Genomic DNA, 27,482 nt, shown 5'->3' with positions numbered 1-27,482 from the left:
TCTTTATGTTTTAGTCTCTTCATGTTTTAGTCTCTTCATGTTTTAGTCTCTTCATGTTTTAGTCTCTTCATGTTTTAGTCTCTTTATGTTTTAGTCTCTTTATGTTTTAGTCTCTTTATGTTTTATTCTCTTCTGGTTTTAGTCTCTTTATGTTTTAGTCTCTTTATGTTTTAGTCTCTTTATGTTTTAGTCTCTTCATGTTTTAGTCTCTTTATGTTTTAGTCTCTTTATGTTTTAGTCTCTTTATGTTTTAGTCTCTTCATGTTTTAGTCTCTTCATGTTTTAGTCTCTTTATGTTTTAGTCTCTTTATGTTTTAGTCTCTTTATGTTTTAGTCTCTTTATGTTTTAGTCTCTTCTGGTTTTAGTCTCTTCTGGTTTTAGTCTCCTTGGGGTCGAGGGTCAGGGTGGATGGTTTTCCTGTCCGCCCTCTGCAGCATCATAATGCTGCAGCAGGCGGTGATGCTGCGGCGCTCCGGGTTTCCTCTGAGGAGGTGGAGAAAGCTGAGGAGGTGGGCAGAGGGTTGCTGAGTGGGAATCTGTGGCGATGCCTCTTACTGGTTTCTCTGGTCCGGCAGTGGGAGGAAGGTTTTCTCAGCTCTTCTGTAGATTTCTGCCTGTTTTTGCTTCTTCTTGTGACTCTGACCTGTAAAAGATTTGAACCAGATCTGAACGGTAAGTCTGTCTCCTCTGATCTCAAAGGCGTCTGACTCTAATTTGGATTAAAAATAATAATAAGATTGTTTGTAAAGATAAAGATTATTTTTCCATGTGAGCAAACCCTTTGTTGTTCCAGTGATGTGTATTTGTGATGGAGGGTGTGGCCTAACATGATCAATACTTCTATCAAAGTGTTAATAATTGATAGGGAGCTTCATTATCTCCAGTAAAATAAGCCTGACAATAAAAGAAGTGAACAATTTAGCAAAGATCAATTATTTACAGAGAAGCAACGTTCCTGAAATAGTTCATCTGCCTGAAATAAGCGACTCAAACGAGAGTCATCAGCAACGTCACGACGAACTCCAGATGATCAGAAAGCGGTTTGTTCCTGTGCAGGCAGAGACGGCATGCAGCTTTTTGGGACGGAAATCGACTGGAAGCTTCAGGCTGTTGGAAACAAACGGATGTAGCCACCATGATGTCATTTATTGATCAGTGGAATCACATTTCAAACTGACTTCTCCTGTTTTGACTGGAGATCTGCTGATGTGACTGAGACCCGGGGAACCCAGGCAACCATCACTCTGAGTTTTATATTTAGTCTAAATTAATTCAAAACTTTTAAACAATATGTAGAACTGTTTTCCTGAAATGAAGGGAATGTTAAAGTTTTTCATGTCAAATTCATTTTCACACATGAAATATAACAGAATGTAAAATCCAGATGAAAAGCAAATAAATCTTAGAAAAATGGGTTTTATAAAATGTATAAACTTTTAAATGAAAACGTTGCTGAAGATCCAATTTAATCAGCTTCAGTTTTCTGTCAGTCATCAGTTTCACTTAAACCTGAAATAAATCTGATTTATTTTGTACAAATGATTACCAAAGGTCAAAGTATCTCATTGTGCAAAGGTATCAGTCAGGATAAGGATACAGTGAAGTCATTTACTTGTATTTGGAGAAAATTTGGGATTTGTTGTCATTACAAAACTTGGACATTTTTAAAAACTGATAAAAAGACATTCGATCATTCAGAGACGCTTCCATCCACAGGAGCCGCAGGAATTCAATAATCAATAATCCAAGTATTATTTAGTCATTTATTCCTCAGAAAACATCCAGATCTGCTGGAAAATCCTCTCAAATTTCAACAAGAATGTGTTCTGATCTGCTGAAACCAAACAGCAAAATCTGGGACACAATTTCAAGACAACACAGAGCATCACCAAAAAGACACCTTTAAACAGGGAGGCACGGTAGTGGCAGCATCATTCTGGGATCATTTATATTTAGCTGGATCTGGGTTTTTGATAAGAAAGATGAAGTTCTGAATAGTTCTGATTACCATTCAGCTGCGACCCAAAACCTTCAGGTGTCTAAAGATGAAGAGGGATTTTATTTTTCAGTATCAAAGTGAGTCGACAGTTTTAGTTCATGAATGAGAAACTAAAGAAGAAAAACACTGCTGATGAAAACGTTCGAGAGATTTAGTCTTTCAGATAAAGGCTGGTTAGATAAATAATGTTTATGCAATGAGAACGTCCATCAAGTCCAAACTGGTAATGCATAAAGCATATTTCAAAATGTACTCAAATGATTGGAAATGAAAGAAACAACAATTAAATTAAAAAGTAATTATTTAAGAGAATTCAAATCCTTTGGTTAAATGTATGGATGGACTGAGTGGAGATTAGAGATGTCAAATATAAAGTTGGGTTTATGTGTTACTGTCAGTGAGAAAGAAGATATTATGTCTGTTGATGTTTTATTTTTATTCAAATCAAATGTTCAAAACTTATATAAAAATGAATATGTTCAAACATATTTACTCCACCAAAGTGACAGAAATCAGCAATAAATGATCAAAATAAATGAATAAATATATAATCACCAATGAATGTAGGGAGATTCAGTTTAATCTATGATCCTTTTAATAATCTCCTTGGTGCAGGAAGAGCCAGATTTCTCCTCACGGATTGATGTTTCTCCTCCCAGGACCCCCTGCAGGTCATGCCGGGCAGCCCAGAGAACATCCCCCTGGGGGAGTGCGTCCACTCCCAGTCCCAGGACCGGCTGACGCCGCCCAGCCACGCAGCCAGCACCGTCTTCTCTCTGTCCCGCAGCGAGTCTCTCTGGACCACGGAGCCGCCGCCCAAAACGTGCGACGTGTTCTGGTTCCCCATTCACTTCATGTCCACCGGGGGCAGCTTCCTGGCCTGCGGCATCATCATCAGCGGCCTGTGCTTCTCCGGTCAGTGCCGGCCGGCCGCCGCCCTGCTGGGGCCGGCCCTGCTGTCCATAGGGCTGATGGTGCTGGTGGTGGGGGTGGTGCTCATCCCCATCACCAAGGAGAACAAGAAGCGCTCCCACATGCGGAGGCCCCTCGGCTCCTACAAGCCCCCGGTCCTCAACCTGTGACGTCATCGGGGGTTTTCCAGTGACACTCGAGCATGAGATGAAATCCGGGAAATATTTATGATGCGGCTCAGCATGGAGGCATTTCTGTTCCCCGCCCGGGTCAGCGGACCGGCCCGGTGTAGAGCTACACTGTAAAACATTAACGGCAATATTTAGTTTGACTGAGTCTGTCAAGTTATTCATACATTTATAAATGTCAGAAACCCAAACTAAATATTTAGATGACAAACTATTTAGATTGCACACTAAGAGTTTAGTTTGCAATCTAAATTAAACATTTTGTTGGCAAAATAAATCTTTAGTTCCAGACTAAATATTGAGTTTGAAAGCTAAATATTTAGTTTGTGAATGAAGTATTTAGTTTAGTACTCTGACATTGTGTGAAAAACATGTTGAAAATGTGACTATGAAAAATGAATACCCACAAAATATTGCTGTTAATTTTTTACAGTATAACTTTGTGAGCGACTTCCGGTGTGGCGTCAACGGCAATCATTCACACATTTACAAGGTTTTAGCACAGATGAGAGGCAGCAAACAGACATTTTAAATATTCATGTGAGAGAGAAGTGAAGTTTGAGCCTCATGAATAATTAAAAGAGTTTTTAATTTTCACTTTCCGTTTTATTGTCTTGTTGCTTCCAGTAAGCAGCTCGCTGTGCAGCAGAGGAAGGAACAGAAAAGCTTCTCGTCTTGAAGGACGCAAAAAAAGAGTTAAAATAGTGAAACATTCAGAAACAGCTGCAGGAGGATTCAGTGATAAATCATCAACAGGCTGAAAATAAGTCATGTTTATGACTTCATTAATAATAATAGATCCTGTAGCAACAATCAGCTGATCAAACTTTAATCTGGGAAATCTGAGAGAAATCAACAAGTTTTTACAGTTTCACTTTAGTTTCATCAGATGTCAGGAAATTTAACCCCCAACCTCCAGTTCTCCACTAGATCCTCTCTGATCACCATATTATTATTATTATTATTTATATTTACACAAAGACTCGCTGAATGAGGCACTCAGTCACTTCTTCAATTTTCCTAAGAAATGAAATGCAAATCTACGCTCAGGTTTCCCTGAGCTGCAGCGAGGCGGCCAGAGAGGCTGGTTCTGACCTCCAGACGAGTTCACTGACAGACATGTTGGTTTTTAACATGATCTGAGTAAATATAGAAAATATTAAGGAAAATCTCTGCAAGCGAACCTCACTGTGAAAAACAAAAAACTTTTACATTATAAAATTAAACTGAGTTCAACTTACTTTTTAATGATTTCATCAGGAATTGTAATCTTTTTTCACTTTTTATTTTTAAAGATAAGCTAAAATAATTTTCTGAAATGTTATTTTCCATCTTGATTTTTTCTTGCTTCTCAAGTTTAGAGCAAAACGATTCTGACCAGCAGAACCGTCCAGAACCTTAAATCTTTTATGTTAATAAATGTTTACATGTGTAAATATTATGACATTAAACTTCTGCCAAAAACATTCATCTCATAAATTTACTGGAAAAATGTAAAATTTTTAAGTTTCAAAAGTAAAAAACATTTCGACTGTTTTAGAAAATGTCAGAATTTTTCCTTCTAAATTATCAGATATTTAAACTCAGAAGTTTTCTTGTTTTTTCTAGAAAATAAACTGCAAAAAGATGTTTCTAGCAAAACTTTGATTATTCAAGCTTAGACATTTCCTTTTCCTTTAGAAAAATCCAAGTTCAGTTTTTCTAGAAAACTTCATCTAAATGTTTTTTGCTGGACATTCATCCTTTCATCTGACGTGATAAACTGTTCAGACATGAACAGGCTTAAAGTTGATCAAAAAGCCTTAAAGTTCCTTCACAGAATGAACATAATCTCTCACAGAAATGACATTTTTATTCCAAATCATTCACATTTTAAGAACCAGCTCGTCCTCGGGTCAGACCTGGCCGGCAGCTGCAGCAGCAGCAGCAGCAGCAGCAGCTCCAGCTGCAGCAGCAGCAGTTGACTTTTTGTCCTCTTGGTGAAGAGCTGCAGTAAAAAGGTGAAAGGTGTTTCCCTCCTGCTGAACATTTGACAATCAAATAAGATGTAAATATGTTGGCCTGGAAGCCATGCTTGTGTTGCTGCTCTAGTTGCCCGCAGTGTTGATTCAACCCTCAGCAAACTGCGCTCCTCTCCGTGCGGGTGCAGCTGTTTGTCTTAAGGTGGGGCGTTTCTCTGGTGCGCGGTCCCGACCTGCTCCGCTATAGAGGATGAAGGATCCCGGCCAGAGCAAAGCCTCAGCCCGCTCCGAGGCGCCCAGCATGGCTCTCCTCCAGCGCTTCGGGACCTGCCTGCCCTTCCTCCTGCTCGCCGTCACCTTTGACATCCTGGGCCTGGTTCTGCTGTTCGTCGGGATCTTCGGCGACCTGCGCATCGACGGCCTCTTCTACGGAGACTTCCTGATCTACTCGGGCTCCCTCGTCATCTTCACCAGCCTGGCCTGCTGGCTCATGTGGTACGTGGGCAACATCCAGGTGTCGGAGTACGACGGGCAGAAGAGGAACAGCATCGCGCTGCTGGCCAGGAAGATCTCGGAGAGGCTGAGCCAGAAGATGACGGGGGAGGACTGCGTGAAGTGCGTGGTGGAGGACGAGGACGAGGACCGCAGCCCTGCGGGGGGTCTTCCGCTGAAACCGGGCAAGGTGACGTGGGGCAAATCCACGGCGTACCTGAACGAGGGCTACGACGGCTCCACGGACGGCGCTGACGGGGAGCAGCAGTCCGTGGACTGATCGGCTCGGTTCGCATCCAGCCGGATCCAAATGTTGAATTCTGGAAAAACTTTCAGGTTTAGAGGTTAAACTTGAAGGTCCAGCTTTCACTAATGTCTCATATTTCAAAAACAACCTGCAATTATTATTTCAAGTGTGTAATAATGTTTTAACTAGACCCTTTGCACTGCTCAACTGATTCTGATTATTTATTAGAAAATAATCGATATGTCATCCGCTGAAACTGACCGTTTCTCTGATCCAGTAGAGAATTTTATCATTCATATCATAGCAGATTAATTAATGGAGCTGTGAAATCCTTGCTGGTAAAGATTAGGGTGATGGTACAGAGTCTGTCCAGAGCTCCTCTGAAAACCAGTGAAGAAATGAAACTAAAAAATGTTCTGATTTCTGCAAACTGATTATAGAGAAGGAAATCTGTCATTTTTATTTAAATGTATATAAGAGCAGATTATATTCTAAATTAATATCCATTTTATTTAGTTTTATTATATTTTAGATCAGACATTTCTTGGTTGACAAACATTTGATGTAACTCTGTCAGGGGTATGAATATTTATGGATTGTTCTTTTCAAGCAGGATGTGATATTTCACTTTATTTGAGGAGAAATTATTGCTCTGTTCATATCTTTGTGTGTTACTTTCTGATAACTGATTGTTGAAAGTACACACCGACTCAAACTCATAAAACTCCCCGTCAGTCTGACTTCAGTTTATAAAGATTCTCATAAGCTCTGAGGAAAATCTCCCTGACAGGATGTAAAGTCTCACCTGGTTCCGTTTCACGTGTTTCTGCGCAGCGGCAGGAAAAGGCCCAGTCACGCTTCCTGTTGGCTGCTGGTCAGACTGGTTTGACTTCTTGGTGAGGTTTTGTTTGTTGTGGATTAAAATCCTCAGAGCTTTCTGACTCTGAAACAAAAGCTGAGACAAACGATCCCACCTGAAGGAAATCAGATTCCAGCTTCCTCCAATCAGAACCGAGACGTTGTTGTAACCCTCCGTGTCTCTGACGCATCACTTCCTGTTAGCCGGTCAGGAGGGGGGAGGCGGCGGTCAGACAGGTGAACTTTCCATGAACAAGAACTTTCCAAAACCTCAAATCAGTAAAAATCACCTTGACAAAGCTCCAACCTGCTGGGTTTTCATGACAGAGGTTCTGATTGCCACCAGGTTTCTGCTTCAGATGCATGCAGGGAGAATCCGGGCCGTCAGCTGGAGGTACGGCCCGTCCATCCGGTACCGGTCCTGCCACTGACACTCAGGTATGACAGAAATGTAAGGCGTGCTTCCAGTGAATAACAATGATGCTTCAGACCAGAGCAGAGTTTTCTGGAGCGACCGGCTCCGGGTCCCGTCACTCCGCCAGCAGACACCCAGCCGTCCACCGGCGCCGCCGGCCCAAACATGGAGCAGGGAAAGTGCACCGCCTTCTTCATCGGCCTGGCCGTCTTCCTGGACGTGGTCGGCCTCCTGCTGCTCCTCATCGGCATCTTCGCTCCGCTGCCCTACTGGGACTTCTTCGTCCTGTCCGGGCCGCTGCTCATCTTCCTCAGCCTGGTTCTGTGGATATTCTGGTACCTGGGGAACCTCACCGTCTCTGAGGAGGAGCTCAACCTCCGAAAGGCGGACATCCTGTGACCTCCCGGCCTGGATGAGACCAGATCGGGTCGGATTGGATCGGATCGGATCGGATCAGATCGGGTCGGATCAGATCGGGTCAGACAGGATCAGATTGGGTCGGATCGGGTCGGATCGGATCAGGTCAGACAGGATCAGATCGGGTCGGGTCAGATTGGATCAGATCGGGTCGGATCGGGTCTGAGGTATCAACATGAGGGCAGAATGGACGGATCCAGAAGAACCAGGACCGGTCTCTCTGGAGCCTGACTGAAGAGATTCAACCTGAACTCTTGTTTCTGGACCAGGAACCAGAACCAGGGCTGTCCAACCGGACCTCTGTGAAAACGACTTCTGCTGCACTTTTATCAGCTGGACGCTTTAAAGAACTGGGCCTGGTTGTGGTTCTGATCCACATGTTGTCAGTTTGCACATTTATGTATGAAGGACGATATTCTGAAATGAGCGACTAAAAGTGTTTTTAAATGACTTGTGTGTGTTTCTCTGACCCAAACCAGCCGGACCGGATCTGCTGGTCGCTTTGTTGAGCTAATTTTAGCAACATCAAACCACAGAAAGGTTCACATCAGCTCCACCTGCACTGCAAAACAACGTTTCACCAAAGACTTTTACTGTAAATGTCTCCAAACATTTAAAATAACATTTAAAATAACATTTAAAATAACATTTAAAATAACTTACAAGCTTTCAGCAGAATGTAGAAATTTGTTTTAATGATTCCCTGTTGATGGAAAGTTCTGGTTATAAGAGAAATAATCTGCCGTTCCTCCCAGATTATCATTCAGAATAATATTCCAAGTCCCATTAAAGTGACTGTTTTTCAAACTGAAATCATCTTTGACTTGGTTATTATTTTAGGAAGGTGACAATATTATAATTTATATTGTATAATAACTTAAAATGTGTGAAAACTGTTTTGTTTGTCTGGCAGATTATTAAAGGATTTATAAACGCCAAACAAGTTCCAGTTTCTTGCTGAACAGTTACTGTCAGTGAATTTTAATTTTAAGCGTACTAAAATATTTGAACTAGAAAACTAGACAAAAATACTTCCTATGATTTTGTGTTTTTGCAGTGTTCTGGTAAATTTGCATATTTAATAGTTAATGAGGTGTGGTGATCCAGTGACCTCATTCCTATTTTACTCTTCATTGTTTTTGTGGATAATTATTATTTTTGATCTGAGCACATCCAGTTGCTTCAGGGTTTAGGAGCCGTGATTCTGCCTGCAGATCGAGTTTTTAAAATCGCTGCGGTTGGATGTTGTTTAATCCTCCGCCCTGGAACAGCAGCAGCTCAGATGCATCAAGGCCCTCAGATTAAAATGCCGTTCAGGCTGAGTGCATCTGGACGCTAATGTTGTTTAGAGGAGCTGAGAACGAGGAGAAACCAGAAAGCTTCGCCTTAAGCACCACTACAGCTCCATGAAAGTCAACAGGGACGCTGAAACTAAAACTCCTCATCCACGCCCAGATCCTCCAGCCTTAATCAGCACTCAGGGCCCCATTATCTCCCTCAGAGATGAGGAAGTGTTATTAATGCATCCATTCGGCTCCTGCTGCTGGAGAGGAAGTGAAGACGAGGAGCGATGGGCCTCTCTCCAGCCCCCGCTGCTCGGCCCACTCCCTCTCACATTCCATTGATTTAACGCATCCTTACAAACCTTAATCACAACTGGACACGTTTGTGCACAATAGACACTCTCAGGAGAGATTCAGATGGCAAGAGGCTTCTGTGAGAAGAGCCAGGCTCAGATTTCCTCCCTGCTGGTAAAAATGATGAAGAGCTGCTCAGTGAATCCCAGAGGAGCGACAGGAGAGGTGAGAGCAATTAGAGGCGGCTGTTCTTCCTGGACTGGCATCGGCTGTCGTCACAAGGCAGAGTCAAGAACATGAACAGAACTTAAACTAGCAATAAATGAGTGGGTTTAAAGATCAGACCACCTGCAAAGTACTAAATACACTGAGATCCTGATCACATGTTTCATGTTCAAACTCATAAACACGTTTCTTCTGTTGCAACCTTTCTGGTTCAGCATAAAAGCTTCAAAACATGAAAACATGTTGAACCTTAAAGGGGATAAATGTCTCCCTCTAGTGGTTCATTTCTGTTATCACGTTAAATCAGCAGACTGGTTTTCAGTCAGAACCAACCGGGCCTGATTCAGGTCCAATTGATTGTAAATCATGATGCATTTGATCAACATCCAGAGATTTACACCAGAAATCAGAGCTGGATGCTCACAAAACCTACATTTAGTTGATTTATTAAAAGTGGCTCAAAATTAAAACTTTTCTCAATTAACAAATGACCCAAATCAGGAAAAAGGTTAACGGTTGACCCTCACCCTGACGGAAAACATTTTATGAAGAGATTTCCTGTCCGTTTATTGTTGAGGAGATTTTAGAAATCAGATTTTGGAGGGATTTTATATTTTTTTTAAAAAATGTTTTAATTTAGAAAAATTATATATACATATTTAATCTAGTATTGTATTTATAAAAATAATTTTAATGGTTTTTACCTAATGCATATTGTTTTGTTTTTTTTACTTTGTGTGTGTGAGGGGGGCGTTTGTTTCTAATGCTTTGTGGGGACCATTTTCCTGACATATACTGCGCTGTGGGGACCGAAACCGGGACCCACGAGGGGAAACACTGTTTTTGGGTCAGAGGTCAGATTTAGGACTGAGGTGTGAATTGAGTTTTGGTTGGTTAGGCTGTAGAAATGAATGGAAGTCAATGGATGATAGCTACGCAAACATGTGTGTGTGTGTGTGTGTGTGTGTGTGTGTGTGTGTGTGTGTGTGTGTGTGTGTGTGTGTGTGTGTGTGTGTGTGTGTGTGTGTGTGTGATTTACTGTATGTGCTGCTCCACTAACTTTTCCACATCAGATTTTCCAGATCAGAGCAGAACCAAATGTTTCACCCGTCAGTGAATCATCTCCACGTTTCTCCCATCATGCCTGGTTTCTGCAAACGTTCATGTAAAAATTAACAAACTGTGAAACATTATGATGGACCAGATCTGTAGGAAAACTAAAAGCACATAAAAAATGTTGAACAAAATGAAAACATAATTAAATTCTGACTGTTTTTCTTTCAAAGAGTCGAGGTTTTGATCATGATTTTATTTCTGTCTGTTTCTTTTGTCATTTGGCTGAATGTGTTACATCCTGTTGTGTCCGGTTCTTATAGAGAATCTATTATTATTATTATGCAAAGTTATGATTTTGAAAAATAATCCAAGCTTTTTAAAACATCCACCCAGCAGTTTTTAGTCAGTAAGTTCATGTTTTGGTGTCTGGTGTCAAAGTCCTGCAGCTTTCAGATGGGGTCACGGGGTCACCCTGGACAGGTCGCCAGTCTGTCGCAGTTCTGCTTTTATTTTTAAAAAATTTAACTTTTGGACAGTTTCTATGATACGTAACCATGGCAACAACATCTTGCTTTTACAACTGGGAGCAGCTACTTAGCATCTGAAAAGCTCAAATAATACCTGAACTATTATTATTATTATTATTATTATTATTATTATTATTATTATTATTAATTATTGTAGCGATAAACAATAAAATTGTTATTTTGAGATTATTTTCAAGTAATATTACGGTAAAGATACAATAATGCAAAAACACATTCTCAAATATCAACAAATTTTACATTTCTAATGAACATTTAACACAGGAAAATATTTTAAATATCCAAAATAAAGAAACAAAACAACAGAAACAACCAATAAAATGAATTATGAAGTCTGTTTGAGACCAAAACACCAAACTGAAAACTTTTTCTCTTTTCACTCTTTCTACCAAAACCTGGATGATAAAACAGTAAATGGAAATTATTTGGCTCGTTTTTACTTATTGATCTATTTTTTATTGTGACAGAACTACCTGATCTTTGACCTCAACTCCCAGAGGAGTTTAAATTCCAGGACCAGGAGGAGAATGATCATATTCCCAACTAATATTTAAAGAGCAGACTGACAGCTGCTGCACAGTTTCAATAACTATTTTCCTTCAGGGATAAATGCAGTCATGAAAACCCAGCAGGTTGGAGCTTTGTCAATTTAAAAGCATTTTAAATTGAATTAAACTGAATGTTCTCTCTGTGTTGGTTCTGTCTGGTGCTCCGGTGTCGTCCCACAGTCCAGACATGTTAGACTCCACAGTTTCTCTCAGTTGCCCTTAGGAATGTGTTTGTGTGTCTTTCCTGCCCTGTGAAGTACAAGTCACCTCTCCGCCTCTACCTGCACAGGTAAACATGTAAAGGTGGGCAGCCTGTCACCTGACTTTACAACCGGTGTGCAAAGGGACATTTTTCTGGTTCTTGTTAGCAAACCATGTGGCTGAATTGTGACAGATTTAACACGTGCAGGAAAACTATGTGTTGTTGTTTACAATAATGTTATCGTACACATGCAGCAGCCAGTCTCTGCACAGACCTCGGAGTAAAACCAGACATGGATTCTTTGGTGGAATACCGCCGTGGCTTTGCAGCGCTGCGGCGTAAAAGCCACAGCAGAGCAGAATCCTTCACATTCACAGTCCCACAAGTACACCCAGTTTATTCCCAGATAACAGCGAGAATCTGGGGCTGGTGTCAAGGAACTGCCGCGCATTGTCGATTATCTGTAAATGTGGTGATTTTAGAGGCTGATAGCTTGTGCTAACGTATCGATCCACTCCCGTCCTGCTGCGACAGGCTCCGCCTCTTACCTCAGCCCGAGACATAGACCTATGAACATAGATGCTGAGTGAAAAGCAGGGTCGACCACCCAATAATAATAATAATAATAATAATAATTATTATTATTATTATTATTATTATTATTATTATTATTATTATTATTATTATTATTATTATTATTATTATTATTGGTAGTAGTAGCATAACGTCTTAAAGAGTTAAACAGCAATCTGTTAAATAATAGTTAATTAAAAATTATTTATTTTTATTAAAACTGTAAACTGCCAGTACTCATCTTCAATAACTAAAAACAACATTAAATGGTTTCACATCGAGTCTTAAAAAAACACAAAGCACATCGTATTGTTCCTTATAAGGTTCCATACCTGCAAGTATGTCATTTATATTCTCATGTATGTTTACATACAAGGTGTGGATTGTGCATACATTTATTTATTTATTTATTTATTTATTATGGTTGTATCTTTTAATTTAAGTTACTTTTTCTAAATTGAGGATTCTTGTCTGTTTTTTAATTATTTTGTTTTTGTCCTGTTCCACTCTGCCATTATATTGCATCTTGTGGACAAATAAAATTTTACTGAATTTGATTGAATTGAACTGAATATTGTTATATATGACAAAAAAGATGGTTCAGTATTTCTTAAGACGTAAATTAATGTATGTTTGGGTGAATTTTCAGAACATTATGAAGATATTATTTAAATTTGTTTCAATAGTCACTGTTATAAGTACTACTACGGACATGTATCATATATTAATAAAACTTAGTTTATCATAAACTTATTCATTTTATCATAAAATCCTATTTCCAAGCTTACCTTTCATCGGTGTCAGAGAGGCCTGCCACTAGCAATATGGCGGACGCGCTGACGAATTGTTCCTTCTGGGCAAGGAAGAAGATGCGACCTCTACTCGTTTACGTCTATGTTCCTAACAGCATATGCACGTACAACAGCTACACACCAACCGACCTTGAATATGTCCTCTGAAAAATACTCGCACGTGATTGGCTGTAGCTGCTGAGTTCCATCACCTTCCTGCATTCTGATTGGCGGGAGCTGGTGGCAGTTACACCCTTCCCGCCTCTGGTCTTTTTTGGTTGGCTGTCTCCGCTCCCCTTTCTCTCGGCGGTGGGTCGGAGCCGCTGTCTCTGGCCTCGCATGTTTCCCTCTGGATTCCTGTTTTCAGTTTGATGCCCCTCTTGTAGATGCGCTCCGTTTGAACGCCTTTGAAGGGCCACAGTCGGGCGTGCGTGCAGTGGTGTTTAGTTGCCCCCAACATTTTATTTTGAGGCGTTTCGAGGCTCCAACCCTGAACATGGCTGTTCAAGTTAGCGGATCGTCTGGGCCGATTGCCCGGCTAGAGGGCCGTGAATTCGAATACATGATGAAGAAGCGCTCGGTGACCATCGGCCGGAACTCCTCTCAGGGCTCCGTGGACGTGAGCATGGGCCACTCGAGCTTCATCTCTCGGCGGCATCTGGAGATATTCACGGCCAGCGACGACGGCACCGGCAGCGGGGACTTCTACCTGAGGTGTCTGGGTAAAAACGGGGTGTTTGTGGACGGAGTGTTCCTAAGACGGGGCGCCCCTCCTCTGCAGCTACCACGAATGTAAGTTCACCCTCCAGCACCGCCACCCATTGGGGGCAACGGGTGCAGTAGCCGGAGCATCCGGACAGCCGAAGTTAACATTTAACAACACTAGGTTTACATTTGCGAGCAAGGGTCGAGAGCACCACGTGTTTAGCATGTTAGCAAGAAGTCCGCATCCTGTTTCCTAAAGCCCTTTTCTTTGTTGACATTCCTGTTAGCAACGTTTCCACGAGCCTGCTGCCGTCATTCCACGCACATTCCACAGCCCACCCGTGGGTCAGCTCAGCCTTTCTCTCCCCCCTCTGCGCTTATATTGGAGCTAGTTGATGTTTATGCGCCCGTTATTGAAAATGGTGCTATTTTGCACATTTCCATTCAGAAATGTGCTGCCATGATGCAGTAAAATCGCCACTCTGCGGTGTTTGCCCACTGTGGGTTGTGTGTATTAATTGTGAATGAAGCTCTTCTCGACCCCTGAACGTAAACAAACCAGCCGGTCCCCGCCCTGCGCTGCACAGTTTGCACAAGCCGTGACCTCCAGTCCACTAAATCAGATCCCAGAGCTCCTTTCTCCGCGTAGTAAACAGACCTGAACGCATCACGGTTGCATTTAAACTCCACTTTGCACTTTCTGTGTGGCTTTACTGATAAAACATGAGATAGCATCTAAACAGTCATGGGAGGAAACTGGTTCCTTTCACTTTTCCAGTCGACTGAAACTCTTATTATCCTCATAAAAGTTTCTAGTTTAAACTGAGAAGAAAAATAATAAACGTGTAAGGTTGTGTTTACTAGATATCTAATATGGCGATTCCTGACAGAACAACAACAAAACAGAAAGCTCGCTCAGCTTTTGCAATAATGTGTTTCACCATAATATAGAATGAGGAAATATCATGTACTCATGTTGACAGTTAGTATGGGAGCAACAGTTTACAAATTCCTGCTTTTAAGTTACAGTTCACTACGGTTCAATTAATAAAAATTCAAATATAGGTTTTTAAGGTTTTTTATTTTTATTTTAAGTAAACAAATATTTTTCAGTTTCTGAAATTTATTTGGTTTCATTTTATTCTAAAACACAAACTGGAAAGTTGAGAACTGACAGGAGATTTGTTTTGGCCTGGCCAATGGGATGAATGGATTAAAGATTACAAAGGTTAAAGGTTACAACAGGCAGGTAGACGTTGAACAGGAATCCTGTTTGAGAATAAAACATGATTCAACCTGGGATGTGATAATCCAGAGTTTCTGCCTCTCTCTGTGGCTGCATGATGAACCTTCATCCTCCCAAACAGCTGGAAGTTTCCTCTGCTTGGTTCTGGTGTCACATTTTAAAGTCGCCCTACAGAACGTGGCGTTACATTCTTGGTTCCCACCATAAACATTCTGCATGTGTTCAGGTTGAAGTGACTGTTTTCCTTCATTAATCCCTAATAGTTTAGTATTTTCACCTATTATGATTAGTTAAAATGTTAAGCTCTTTTTAATTTTGTGCAGATTTTATATCAAACTATTTTCCATAATTATGATTCAGAACCAATTAAACCAGAATAAGTCAGTGCTGCCCCCTGCTGGTAGATATTATTTGTCAAATGTTAGAAAAGCCGATGGCGATAATGTTTGTAAATTTTTTAGTTTATCAGTTGTGATTTAAGCCCATTTTGTCCTGAGTATTTTGGTTGAAGTCGTTAATGTTCAGTGTGAGAAACCAAAGGCTAGCTGGCTAATTATTACATTAGCATTAAAAATGCAAGTTTGTAACACATTAGCCTGCAATTATTGCTCTCCAAACTGTCCCCTGCAGTATGAAAATTGCACAACATATTCACAATACATTGTGCAGCATCATTGGTGTCATAAAACCAGATTTTGTTAGAATAAAAACTAAAGATCGTAAGTCGTCAGATCAGGAACAAAATGTCCGCCAGGTGATTATGAAGTGGTTGGTTGGTTTATTTTCTGACTTGCTGTTGAACTCAGAAGATGTAAAAAACATTTTTATCTTTAAAAAATCACAGTTATAGAAGTTACATATTTTCATGGTTTTTCTTTTAGTTTTGGTTTTTAATCCAAACTAAATGCAAACTATTTATTTGTTTTACGGCTAACATCTCAGTCACATTATTCCTAAAGTATGGGTTGCTTTTTCAGCTTTTATTTTATTTAATCCCCTCCACACACACATTCTCTCGTTCTCTGGAGGAAACTGTATCCAATTATCCCAATCGATTAATGATTAAAAACGGAAAAAATCTGGAATCTTGAAGGACGGAAATATTTGAGTCCAGATTAAAAATCTAAGTAAACTAAAGAAAAATGTAAAAACATGCATCTGATATATGTGAAAAACTTTTCACATTAAGGCCTGAAAATATTAACAACCATTTCAGTTTATCTAAAATAACAAATTGAATGAAATAAAACATTAAGTTGTTTGTAGAACTGCAGTCAGCAACACGTTGGAGTCACTCTGACTTTTTTATCACTATTTTTTAGATCTTTGTTCATAATAACATTTTATAGTTGAGGTTTTGGATGCTGGGTCAATTCCTCTCTGTGACTTTTGAGGAGTTTTTGCTCTTATATGTCGTCATATTCCCAGACGGGGTTTAAAAATTAGCGGCAAAAGCAAAGGAGGCGGATAAGCAGAGCTAGCTAACAACTGATGGTTTCATCCTGGATGTTTCTGGGGAACATCGTCTCTGCTGCTTTCATATGGAGCCGTCAGCATGTCACAGCAGCAGTCTTCAGTCAGAGGCCTCTTTAGGTTCTTTGCAAGACTGACTGCTACCTGAGGTTCTTCTCTCTGGAGACACTTTAAGGCTGTGAGTTGCAATCACAGTATTGTTTAAATCAGTATTGTTTAATAAATGTGAAGTTTTGAGGTGTTTTTATGTCTCGTTCTGTTTGCAGAAGCTCCATCGCAGCCCAACATGCGTCTGTTGCTTTGTTTTGGTTGCAAACGAGTCGATTTTTATTTCTTCTTCTGAGTATTTTCAGCGTTTGCCGTGTTCCTCACGCCGCCGCCGTTGTTTACATTTTGTTGAGACAGATTTGTTGGAATCTGGTTGCAGCTTTTCTCAGCAGCGCCTGCAGTGTAAACAACCTCGCAGCTCCTGCCAGCGCTGCTCAGACTGTGCACACCACTTGCTCGCTCGCTCACTCTCTCTCTCTCGTTGCGCAATCTCCCAACATGAATCCATTTTCTTGCGCTGAGAAAACAGCGACTTGTTTTGACTTGGTGTAGTTTCCGACCCGGGTGAATGTTTTCCTGAAACTTTGAAGGAGTTTACAGTTTTCTGCTCCTCTAACACACACACACACACACACACACACCCAGGTCCTCCAGTTGGAGGTGAAATAAGTGACTTTGGGTGGGTTTGTCTGTGCTGAGGAGCTGTGAAGGTTTTGTTGAGGAAGCAGACTGGCAGCATGAGGCAGCCGCTGCCGCTCGGACTGCTGGGATTCCTCTGCGGTGATGTCAGTGGATCCAGCAGGGAGGATCGGCCCTTTCCCGCTCCCTGCCGCCCCGAGCCGCGGCTCTTCCTCCCTGCCTGTCCTCTTTGTTTACATTCTGCTCTGCGCTGGGTGGGGGTGAAATTCAAGTGAAAGCTTTCAGTTGAACAAGCTTTGTTTGTTGCCGTCGGCTTAGCAGCTTAGCAACTGAGTTTTCTTTCTCCTTTTTTCAGTTTGTGCCTCATTGTTGCTGTGGGAGAGAAACGGGGGAACGAAGGGGATCTGTGACGGCACACAGGGGGGGGCTCAGTCACAGGGGGGGGCACAGTCACAGGGGGGGGGCTCAGTCACAGGGGGGCTCAGTCACAGGGGGGCTCAGTCACAGGGGGCTCAGTCACAGGGGGGCAGTCACAGGGGGGGGGCTCAGTCACAGGGGGGGGGGCTCAGTCACAGGGGGGGGCTCAGTCACACAGGGGGGGCTCAGTCACAGGGGGGCGGGGGGGGGGGCTCAATCACAGGGGGGGGCTCAGTCACGGGGGGGGGGCTCAGTGACAGGGGGGGGGGACAGTCACATTGATAAAATTGATAAAAAGTTCTAGTTTCACTGGCAGATTATTTCACTGAAAATATGGGGAAAATATTTTATTTAGTGAAATAATCTTCCAGTGGAACTGGAACCTTTTTTAAATCAGTATTAATGAATTATTCACTTAAAACAAACTCATACTTCTTGCTGAAAAGTTATTTGTAAATTAGTTTTGTCTGATTTCCACTGGACCAAAACTACTTGGTAAGATTTAGTGTTTTCACAGTTAAAAAGATTTAAACAGCATCAGTTTAAATAATTTTTTATTGAAAACATAAAACCCAGTTCCATAATTCCTGTTAAAAATATTTCTTTCTGTTTCTCCACTGATGAATCGGCGACAGTTTCCTAAACGTTTGGAGATCAGCGATCGACCGATCCTGGCAGGAGGAACCGATTTAATCTGAACGTCAGATTAAATCTGAACATCAGATTAAATCTGAACGTCAGATTAAATCTGAACGTCAGATTAAATCTGAACGTCAGATTTAATCTGAACGTCAGATTAAATCTGAACGTCAGATTAAATCTGAACGTCAGATTAAATATGAACGTCAGATTAAATCTGAACGTCAGATTTAATCTGAACGTCAGATTAAATCTGAACGTCAGATTTAATCTGAACGTCAGATTAAATCTGAACGTCAGATTAAATCTGAACGTCAGATTAAATCTGAACGTCAGATTAAATCTGAACGTCAGATTAAATCTGAACGTCAGATTAAATCGTTGTGTCTGTATTTAGTGACTTTTCCAACAAAATAAATGGGAATCAGCAGGTCGGGTTTTTTTAAGATCTGTGATTTTTAGGGTTGAAACCATTAATCAATTTTTTAAATAATCAACTTTTAGTTATCAATTAATTTAATAAAATTAATTGAGCATAAAGATTCAAAAATGCCATTTTGCTGAATATATATAGAGAAATAAAAAGGCCAAAACTATGAAAATACCAACATTGAGCATTTTGGATAAAAAATTTTTTTTTTTCTGTAAATATGTTTTTCCCATAACTCTGTTTCCAATTCTGTAACAAATATTAAGTACCTTTTGCTGTCCAATTATTAATCAAAAAATAATTAACAGATTAGTAGATGGTTTTTATTTAGCTGCAGAAGCATCAAGCGTTTATTAAAATAATGCTTTTTTTGCATTTTAGGATAAAAAATTATTTTTCTTATTAAAAAAAACTAAGAATTTTTTGCTCATTTGTATCTTTTATTAAACTTAAGAGATTAAATAAAAATTGTGCAGCATGTCAGATTTTTTATTAAATGAATTGATTACTAAAATAATCGTTGCAGCCCAGAACGTTTTAAAAAATGATTTCAGATGTAATAAATTGTCACCGGGCAGATTTAGAGACAAACTGGACAGTTTGACCCGTTTTTACGCCAGAAACTCTAAAAATGGTCAAATAAATGTAAAATTCACCCCCGTGACCCGTCTGACTTTAAAACGGTTTTTAGTTGAAACATTTCCAGTGTGACGTGAAGAAGCCGTCAGGTTATTGATGTATATTTAGATCACAGAGCGCCGACGGTCTCTGATGAGTCTGATGTTATTTTTACCGCCTCCGCTCCTCCTCAGGCGCTTCAGGCTCCTGGGAGCCGCAGCACAGCCAGTTCAGATGGAGGTAGCTAACGCTAGCTAACGCTAACGCTAGCCAATGCTAGCTAACGCTAGCCAATGCTAGCTATGTGAGAACCTGGTGCAGGAAACTGGAAGTCGGTTCCTGTCCGCCTCCAGCTGATTGGAGACCTGAGTTTCCGGGTCGCCCTGCAGTTTAATCCCAAATGCTCCAGAGCGCCACCTGCAGGTTGTCTCATCCTGAACATCAGAAGCGTCTCGGCTGTTGGGAGGTTTTATTAGTCCTGAATCCGTTTTGATGCTTTTACCTGGAAAACAACCAATCAGATTCTTTTTATCTGTTCATGTCCAGTTACGTTTATGAAAAATCAGTTTTTATTATTTCATAAACAGATTTTAGTCATTTAAATATCTCATTTCTTACATGTTGAATAATGGATATTCTGCATTTGGGAAGGCAGAAGTGTCCTAAAATATGAGTTAATTAGACAGTTTGCTGCAATTGTTTTATTGGTGGCAACATGGGCAGTTACCCAGGGCAGCAAGAGAGAAAAGGGGGGAAGGCGGCTGTGGCAGCAGCCAAATTTTTATGCATTTATTTATTGTGCGCTGCGTCCACATGGCAACAGATCCTACATGTTTTTTCGTTTATTTAGAAGATTCCTCTTTTGCAGAAGCAAAAGTTAAAATTCTGAGAAAAATCTTAGAATCCTGAGAATTTTCTTAAAACTGATTTTTAAATTTTTTTTTTAGAATTTTCCTGATTAGTCTTTGGACTAATTTCAGTCGTAGGACTAAAATGAGAAACTAATTTTAGTCCTGGGATTTCTTGGGAGTCCTGATGTTTTACTGGCTTAGTCCAAGTTCTGGTTTCCATCAGTGGTTTGACCAGCTGATTCTAATTACTGTGACTTATAGGAAACTTTTGATTGAGCATTAAAGGTAACAAACAAAGTAAAGAAGTTCTGCAGGTTGTGGTAAAATGAAAAGTTTGTCCTGGTTCGTTTTATTCTTATTTTACTCTGTTGTTGCTTTAACAGCGTGAAAAAGTTTAAATGTATTTAAAAATCTCTAGATTTTGGATCAGGATCCTTTTACTCCCTGCTGGGTGCAGGTAGCAGTTTTTTTGTTTTATTTTCAGTTAATTTGTCAGCCATTTAAAACACTTTACAGTCAGATTTTTCCTTTTCTCCACTGACGTGTCGACGAGGCGCCTGCAGGCTGACGTTCTCTGTTTTCTACGTCGTTTCTGATTTTTCTGCAGGTGCACATTCAGGTTTCCCAGCACCAACATCAAGATCAACTTCACGGCGCTGTCCAGCGGGAAGAAGGCCAAGCGAGAGGCGCCAGAGTCCCCAGTGAAACCAGTACAGCCTCAGATCTCCCCACTTACCATCAACATTCCAGACAACATCGCTCACCTGATGAGCCCGCTGCCGTCGCCCACCGGCACCATCAGGTACCTGCAAAACGATTCACCTGCAAAACGATTCACCTGCAAAACGATTCACCTGCAAAACGATTCACCTGCAAAACGATTCACCTGCAAAACGATTCACCTGCAAAACGATTCACCTGCAAAACGATCCGTCAAAGGTTAAAGGTCGGAGGAAACCAGCAGGTTGTGAAAATGCTGCTCCTCCAGAACCAGGGCAGATTTGACTCATTATGGCGCCGCTCTGGTTAACATAAACATTCGGTATCCATGGAGCCATCAAAAAGACACTGTACGGAGCTCTGGTAGTGCCAAAAATAAGCTTGTATTTTTTTTGAGTAAAATGTTCTTAAATGATTTTTAAAAAATACACTGAAATTTGAGTCAAATATAACAATTTCTAACTGGATAAAGAATATTGGTATTTAAAAAAAACCTAAAAACAAACAAGTTTATCAATCAGTCAAGTTTATTTGTGTAAAACATTCAAAGTGCTTAACAAGATAAAACACAAAAATACAAGCAATAAAAAACCAATAACATTCTGATCAATTTAATCAATGCAATATCAATACACGTCAAATATGGTGGTCCACATTTCATTCATAATTCAAAAGCAGGAGAGTTTTATTCTGAAGGAACTCCGTGTTTCCTTCTTTTTCACTTAACTAGTTATTTACAGTTATTTTTGCTAATTATGAAGCAAATAATAAACGTTCTGTCATGTTTAAGGTATAACATCAGTTATTGAATGAAAGGTAAAATGGAATGTTTTCAGAAATATTTGAGGGTTTTTTTGCTGTGAAACTTGGTGGTGCTGTGATTGATGGAATCATGTTTCCGTCCCGTTGCCCCGTTGCTCCTGAAGTCGTTGCCGTGTTGCCAGTCGGGCTGATTTGGGTCGATGTCGGTCCAAAGATGAGCTCGTTTGAATCTGTGGATCCAGTGGTTTTGTCCTGATTCGGTTGAACAACATGAAACTCATGGTGTCGGTGTTTTTGTTCCTGGCAGCGCTGCTAACTCCTGCCCCTCCAGCCCCCGGGGGGCGGGCTCCTCGGGCTACAGGATGGGGGGCCGCATGGTCAGCTCCGTGGAGCTGCAGCTCATCAACGACAACTCGCAGCCGGAGAACGACAAAGAGGCCTCCGGGGGGGACAGTCCCAAGGTCAGCAGGGTCCTGCAAACAGTCGCTAATCACACTGGAAGCATTTCATACTGGGGGGCCAAAGTGCGGCCTGGGGCCATTTCTGGCCCGGGGACTGATTTTGTGCGGTCCCTGACTCCAGTCCAAGAATGATGCAAATTTGATCACAGACATTATTTCCTCACAGTGGAAAATGTTCATTATTACACAAAGAATTAGATTTTTTAAACCACGAGATGTTTACTGAACAAATCAGCTTTTCATAATTTACTAAACTTGGCTAAATATAGCAAACATCTTGTTCTTATGCTCAGATTAATTTGCTCAGTTGAGAGAAAAAAGTGAAAACTAGACAACAAATCTGTTTTTATTTGTTCTCTTTGGTCTTTTACTGCCAGTTTTTGTTGTTTTTAATCAAACTTGGTTGTATTTCTTGTTTTCTGATTAGTTGTGAAGCATTTGGTCAGTAAATGCTCCGTTTCCTGTGCTGCTCTCTGCAGGACGACTCCAAGCCGCCGTATTCCTATGCACAGCTGATCGTTCAGGCCATAACTCTGGCGCAGGACAAGCAGCTCACACTAAACGGAATCTACAATCACATCACCAAGAACTATCCGTACTACAGGACCGCCGACAAGGGCTGGCAGGTGAGTCCCACCGCAGCCCACTGCTCCTCCTGCTCCTGCTCCTCCTGCTCCTGCTCCTGCTCCTCCTCCTGCTCCTCCTGCTCCTGCTCCTGCTCCTCCTGCTCCTCCTCCTCCTGCTCCTCCTGCTCCTCCTCCTCCTGTCACCGTTTGTCTCGCTGCAGAACTCGATCCGTCACAACCTGTCGCTGAACCGATACTTCATCAAAGTGGCGCGGTCGCAGGAAGAGCCGGGGAAAGGTTCGTTCTGGAGGATAGACCCGTCGTCGGAGGCCAAGCTCATCGAACAGGCCTTCAGGAAACGACGGCCCCGCGGGGTCCCCTGCTTCCGGACCCCACATGGACCCCTCTCCTCCAGGTCGGCCCCAAAGATGGACGACTCGCACCGCACACAAACCGCACACAAACCTGAGCTTATTTTACTGGATCAGAGAAACTCAGAGTGGTTCAAATAGAAGTATAGCAACTCCAGAAGTCACCAGTTTACTAAATATCAGGAGTGCATCGGCCTGCAGACCTGGTGGCTCTGGAGGAGCTGCAGAGATCAACGGCTCCGGTGGGAGACGACATCTGAGTTATGAAAAATGGTTGCAAGTCGTCCTGCAGCAGTTTCCATCAGACTGAGAGAAGAAAAAGGAAACATGAAGCTTCTCAGATCAGATGGAAACTTCTGGGTCAAAATGAAACATTTAGAAACTAAAACATGAAGCAGCTAACAATTATTAGCAATCGATTATTCCATTGATTTTTCTGCTGATTTGATTAATCAGCAGAGAAAAAAACCCCTCAAGTTCTGCAGAAACTACCTAATCTTGTTTGGAGTGTTACTCATACATCAAAATAACATTTAAATAAACAATCCATTTAATTTCTATTAAAATGAAAAACTTGCATATTGAACCTCCAGTTCAGCTCTGATGTGTTTTAGTGATTAAATCCTAAAATACTTTTAAACAAGTCAAGATAGAACAACAAATAAATGTTTCATCTCAGTTCCTTTAATCAGCTGCAACCTGGTTTTTGACCAGCAGGGGGCGAATGTATCGCTTTGCAGCAGGATGTTTTCTTTTTTTCTCTCTTCTCAGGGAACGTTGAACTTTTGTGTTTATGTCTGATTGTTACTTTATTCCAGTTCTAACCAATCATGAGGACAGTACTGAACTTTGTCTTCATTTCGCTGTCTGACCTGCAGGAGCGCTCCAGCGTCCCCCAATCACTCCGGGGTGCTCTCCGCTCACTCCAGCGGGGTGCAGACCCCGGACAGTCTGTCCCGGGAGGGCTCCCCGGTGCCCCTGGAGCCGGACACGCCCTCCGCCCCCCCTCCGGTTCCCACCGCCGCCGTCCAGCCCAAACTGGCGGTCATCCAGGAAGCACGCTTTGCACAAAACACATCAGGTGCCACGCCGTCGTTCTTCTTCTTCTTCCCTTCCTGACTGCGGCTCTGTTGCTAACCTGTCCCCCCTCTGGTCCAGGCTCCCCGGTCAGCAGCCAGCCGGTCCTCATAGCGGTCCAGCGCCAGTTACCTCAGACCATCAAGCCAGTGACTTACACCATGGCGTCCCCAGTGAGCACCAGCAGCTCCCAGCCCGCCGTCCAGACCGTCCACGTCCTGCAGCAGATCCCGGCCGGCTCCACCGTCATCGCCCAGCCGGCCGCCATCATCAAGAGCGAACCGCAGGAGAACGGGGAGCACACGGAGGTCAAAGGTGAGGAGAACCTTTCAGGAAGAAGCTTTGGTCCTTTTTGGGGGGCGGAGCTTATCGATGGTTAGCAGTGAAACGTTTCTGATTGGCTGAATTCTTCCACGGTTTAAACACTGTGTATTTAGGCCTGTTGTTATGGTAACAGGTTTTGCTGGGTCATTAATGGTCCCTGAAATAATGACATTAATTATAATATTGTAACTTTGAGACCATTGTTAACTAGTAGCATTAAAATGGTGCAGCAATGCAAATGCATCCCTGTAAACAACTTGCCCTTCAAACTGTATGAAGGAACGTGATTTTACTTACCATGTGACTAATTGATTATTGCGTCAGGCTAATTGATCGGTGATTAATAGATAATATATGATTGCAGTGAAAGTGGAGGCGGTTCCCAGCATCGGTTCTTTGGGCGCCTCCAGTCGCATCATCCAGAGCTCCCAGTCGGCGGCGCCGCTGCAGACGGTCACCATCGTGCAGCAGGCGCCGGTGGGTCAGCACCAGCTGCCCATCAAGGCCATCACCCAGAACGGCACCCACAGCCTGACCACCGCCCTGCAGGCGCCCTCCAGCTCAGGTGAGACGCCAGGCAGCCTCTAGCGGCTAGCTGTTAGACGTTAGCTGCTAGCAGCTAGCCGCTAGCTGCCGCTAACTCTGCTGTCCTCTGCAGCCCCGGCCGCCGCCAGCCCCCTCCACCTGCTGGCCACCCACGCCTCCGCCTTGCTCCCCACCAAGCGGCAGAACGGAGACCAGCTGACGGGGGAGCAGCCGGACGCCAAGCGAGGGAAACCCGAGGAGGTAACGCCCGCCGTCGCCGTGGAGACGGACTCGCCAGCAGCCGGAGACCAACCCAACTAGCCGTCTGGACGCCGCGCCGCAGAGCTCCGCCCCGCCCACCGTCTCTCTCTCTCTCTCTCGCCCCGTCGTTTGTTTCGTTTCTCCTCCCGCCGCTGACGACCGAGGTGCCAAACGGAGAACTCGCCCGCCGCCGCTTTAAAAACTGGAACAAAGAAACTCGAAGGTTTCCAGTGAGCCGTGACCGAAGCCTTAGCAACAACGAGCCGACCTTTGACCTCCGGCTCGGGCTGGACGCCGCCTTTCTGTCGCATCTACCTCAGAGCAGATCGGAGCCTCCGGCAGCCAGCAGGACCCCCCCGGCCCCCCCTGGTCCCCCCCCACCCCGACGTGACCAACCAGGCGGCTCGTTTTTCCGTTTTTATCGGTCGAATCCAAAGGGATCAACTTGGAGCCAATGTTTAATTCCTGGCAGCTAGCCGCTCATTACTGACCCTGTTAATCGCAGCTGTACGTAGATTCAGTATTCTGTGGTTCAACATGTGGAGCATAGCAGTTTTTTAATGTATTTACACTTAACTAGAGACGTAATAAACTAAAGGAAGCAGAGACATTTCAGAAACTAAGTTAGAGGACTTTTTACGTGAACTTTTTCTGTTTGGTGAAAACGCTGTAACAGTTTTTGGTAAACCCTCTTCTGTCCCCCCCTCCCCTACATGTTGCTTACGATCCGGCTTCGTTGCTCGGCCTGCTCAGATCTGCGTGTGCAGCTCCGGGCGCCGACCCTGCATGAATCCGACGACAGAGAAGTCAGAGAGCTGCACTTGATTTAAACGTTTTTATTTCTCTTCTTGCTCTTCTTCTTCTGTTTCCGTCACACACACACACACACACCCCTCATGGTCCCTCCAGGCTGTGTTGATGTTGTGGTGTTGGCAGACCCCCCCACCCCTCACACATTCATTTGCTTATTACGTATTTTGCTCTGTTCAGGCGACCTGGCGAGTCTGTTTCTGATTGTACACGTTCCAAACAATAGTAAGAAAAGAAATTGATGTTTGTTCTGCTTCAGTGGAGAAATGCTTTTTTTTTTTAAATAAATTAATTTAAAGTCCTTAAAATCTTTTTGTTTGGTTTTGAACTTTTTTCATGTTGAAATAAATTTTTGGGGTAGTTCTCCAGTCATCCTGAAGAGGGCAGTGTAGGCTAGTTTTCAACATTGTTCGACTTAATCTGGTAAAAAGTTAAATATTGACAGGTGCAAAATTTTACTTTGTGATTACAGAATCTCTATTTGAATACATGGACATCAGATAAACAACATAAAGTAATATAAATTAGATTTAGAATCATAAGTGGACATACAAACATTAACTTTTAAACATAAATGTATTTATTTGCTTATTAAACTCTAATTTCTTTATACTTTGAGCAATTCTGTACTGTTAAATGGTGCCGCCAACAGAATTTCATTGTCTTGCCTTTGCAATAGATGACAAAGTTCTCCATCTAAATAAATTCCAGTTTTATTGACAACTTTAATATTAAAATGAAACGGAAAAAAATTAAGCTACTCTGGAAACTTAAAGCTTCTAAATAAGTGTACATAATGTAATGTAAATTATTCACACTCTTAGATTTAGATTCAAAATACATTTTCAACCAGTCCTGCCTTGTCCTGTCTGGAAGCTGAGATTGGAGTTAAAAATTAGGGTAATGTTTTTTTTATGTCCAAATCTGGAAATTTGCGGTAAAATTGAGCAGCATAAATAATCCAAATCAGACATAAAACACAAATCAGATAAACAAATTTACTCATATTTTCACGATTAAAGGAGCAAAATTTCAACTTGTTTTCTATGATGTGTGTGAATTACTGATGTATTAGCATAAAAATGTTATTAGTAAAATATGTGACTTGAAAGGACTGGTACAGTTGGTAGCACTGTCGCCTTGCAGCAGGAAGGTCCTGGATTCGATTTGGTTCTTTCTGCATGGAGTTTGCATGTTCTCATGTGGATGCTTGGGTTCTCTCTGAGTACTCCGGCTTCTTCCCACAGGTTAATTAGTCTTTCTAAATCCTCCTTAGGAATGAATGTGTGCATGCATGGTGTCTGAGAGAGGCACCGGACCCCTTCTGACCCACTAGGGTGTAAGAAGATGGATGTGACCTGAAAAGTAAAAACAAAATTGCAAATATATTCTAAGATATATTTTAGAAACCCTTGTCAGACCTGCAATAATTTCTTTTTCACTTTGCTCCATTGAAATATTGTATTTTATTTAAAAGTAAAAGTTTCTGAAAGCTTGTGATCCCTTATCATTCCAATAGGGGGCAGCACTCA

The 27,482-nt window shown here is 42.0% G+C and overlaps 3 protein-coding genes across 3 annotated transcripts; all 3 read left to right on the top strand.

The window, feature by feature from the left end:
- The first annotated feature begins 1,775 nt into the window (after window positions 1–1,775).
- LOC122821977 (phosphoinositide-interacting protein-like) lies at window positions 1,776–3,208 on the top strand. The gene has a single exon (XM_044100297.1). It carries the CDS (start codon window positions 2,675–2,677, stop codon window positions 3,080–3,082), a length of 408 nt encoding a protein of 135 aa, XP_043956232.1. The 5' UTR covers window positions 1,776–2,674; the 3' UTR covers window positions 3,083–3,208.
- A 1,502-nt stretch (window positions 3,209–4,710) lies between these two features.
- Window positions 4,711–7,940, top strand: LOC122821976 (transmembrane protein 238). The gene is made up of 2 exons (XM_044100296.1): window positions 4,711–6,895; window positions 7,005–7,940. Exon 1 carries the CDS (start codon window positions 5,312–5,314, stop codon window positions 5,831–5,833), a length of 522 nt encoding a protein of 173 aa, XP_043956231.1. The 5' UTR covers window positions 4,711–5,311; the 3' UTR covers window positions 5,834–6,895; window positions 7,005–7,940.
- Window positions 7,941–13,302: 5,362 nt separating this feature from the next.
- Window positions 13,303–26,260, top strand: LOC122821849 (forkhead box protein K2-like). The gene is made up of 9 exons (XM_044100120.1): window positions 13,303–13,799; window positions 20,681–20,875; window positions 21,863–22,016; window positions 22,496–22,642; window positions 22,804–22,997; window positions 23,832–24,034; window positions 24,112–24,345; window positions 24,719–24,919; window positions 25,013–26,260. The coding sequence occupies exons 1-9, from the start codon at window positions 13,504–13,506 to the stop codon at window positions 25,198–25,200; spliced, it is 1,812 nt and encodes a 603-aa protein (XP_043956055.1). The 5' UTR covers window positions 13,303–13,503; the 3' UTR covers window positions 25,201–26,260.
- Window positions 26,261–27,482: the final 1,222 nt, after the last annotated feature.

Source organism: Gambusia affinis, linkage group LG19 (assembly GCF_019740435.1).
Source record: "Gambusia affinis linkage group LG19, SWU_Gaff_1.0, whole genome shotgun sequence".
Classification (NCBI taxonomy): domain Eukaryota; kingdom Metazoa; phylum Chordata; class Actinopteri; order Cyprinodontiformes; family Poeciliidae; genus Gambusia; species Gambusia affinis.
Note: the sequence above shows the minus strand (reverse complement) of the source record. Positions and strands in the feature narration are given on the sequence as shown.

Bases quoted from the DNA above. Each gene is read 5' to 3' on its own strand.
- LOC122821849 (XM_044100120.1), top strand. From the start codon at position 13,504: ATGGCTGTTCAAGTTAGCGGATCGTCTGGGCCGATTGCCCGGCTAGAG. The intron at 22,017-22,495 runs GTCAGCAGGGTC...TGCTCTCTGCAG, and splicing joins CCGGGGGGGACAGTCCCAAG to GACGACTCCAAGCCGCCGTA. The intron at 22,643-22,803 runs GTGAGTCCCACC...GTCTCGCTGCAG, and splicing joins CCGCCGACAAGGGCTGGCAG to AACTCGATCCGTCACAACCT.
- LOC122821976 (XM_044100296.1), top strand. From the start codon at position 5,312: ATGAAGGATCCCGGCCAGAGCAAAGCCTCAGCCCGCTCCGAGGCGCCC.
- LOC122821977 (XM_044100297.1), top strand. From the start codon at position 2,675: ATGCCGGGCAGCCCAGAGAACATCCCCCTGGGGGAGTGCGTCCACTCC.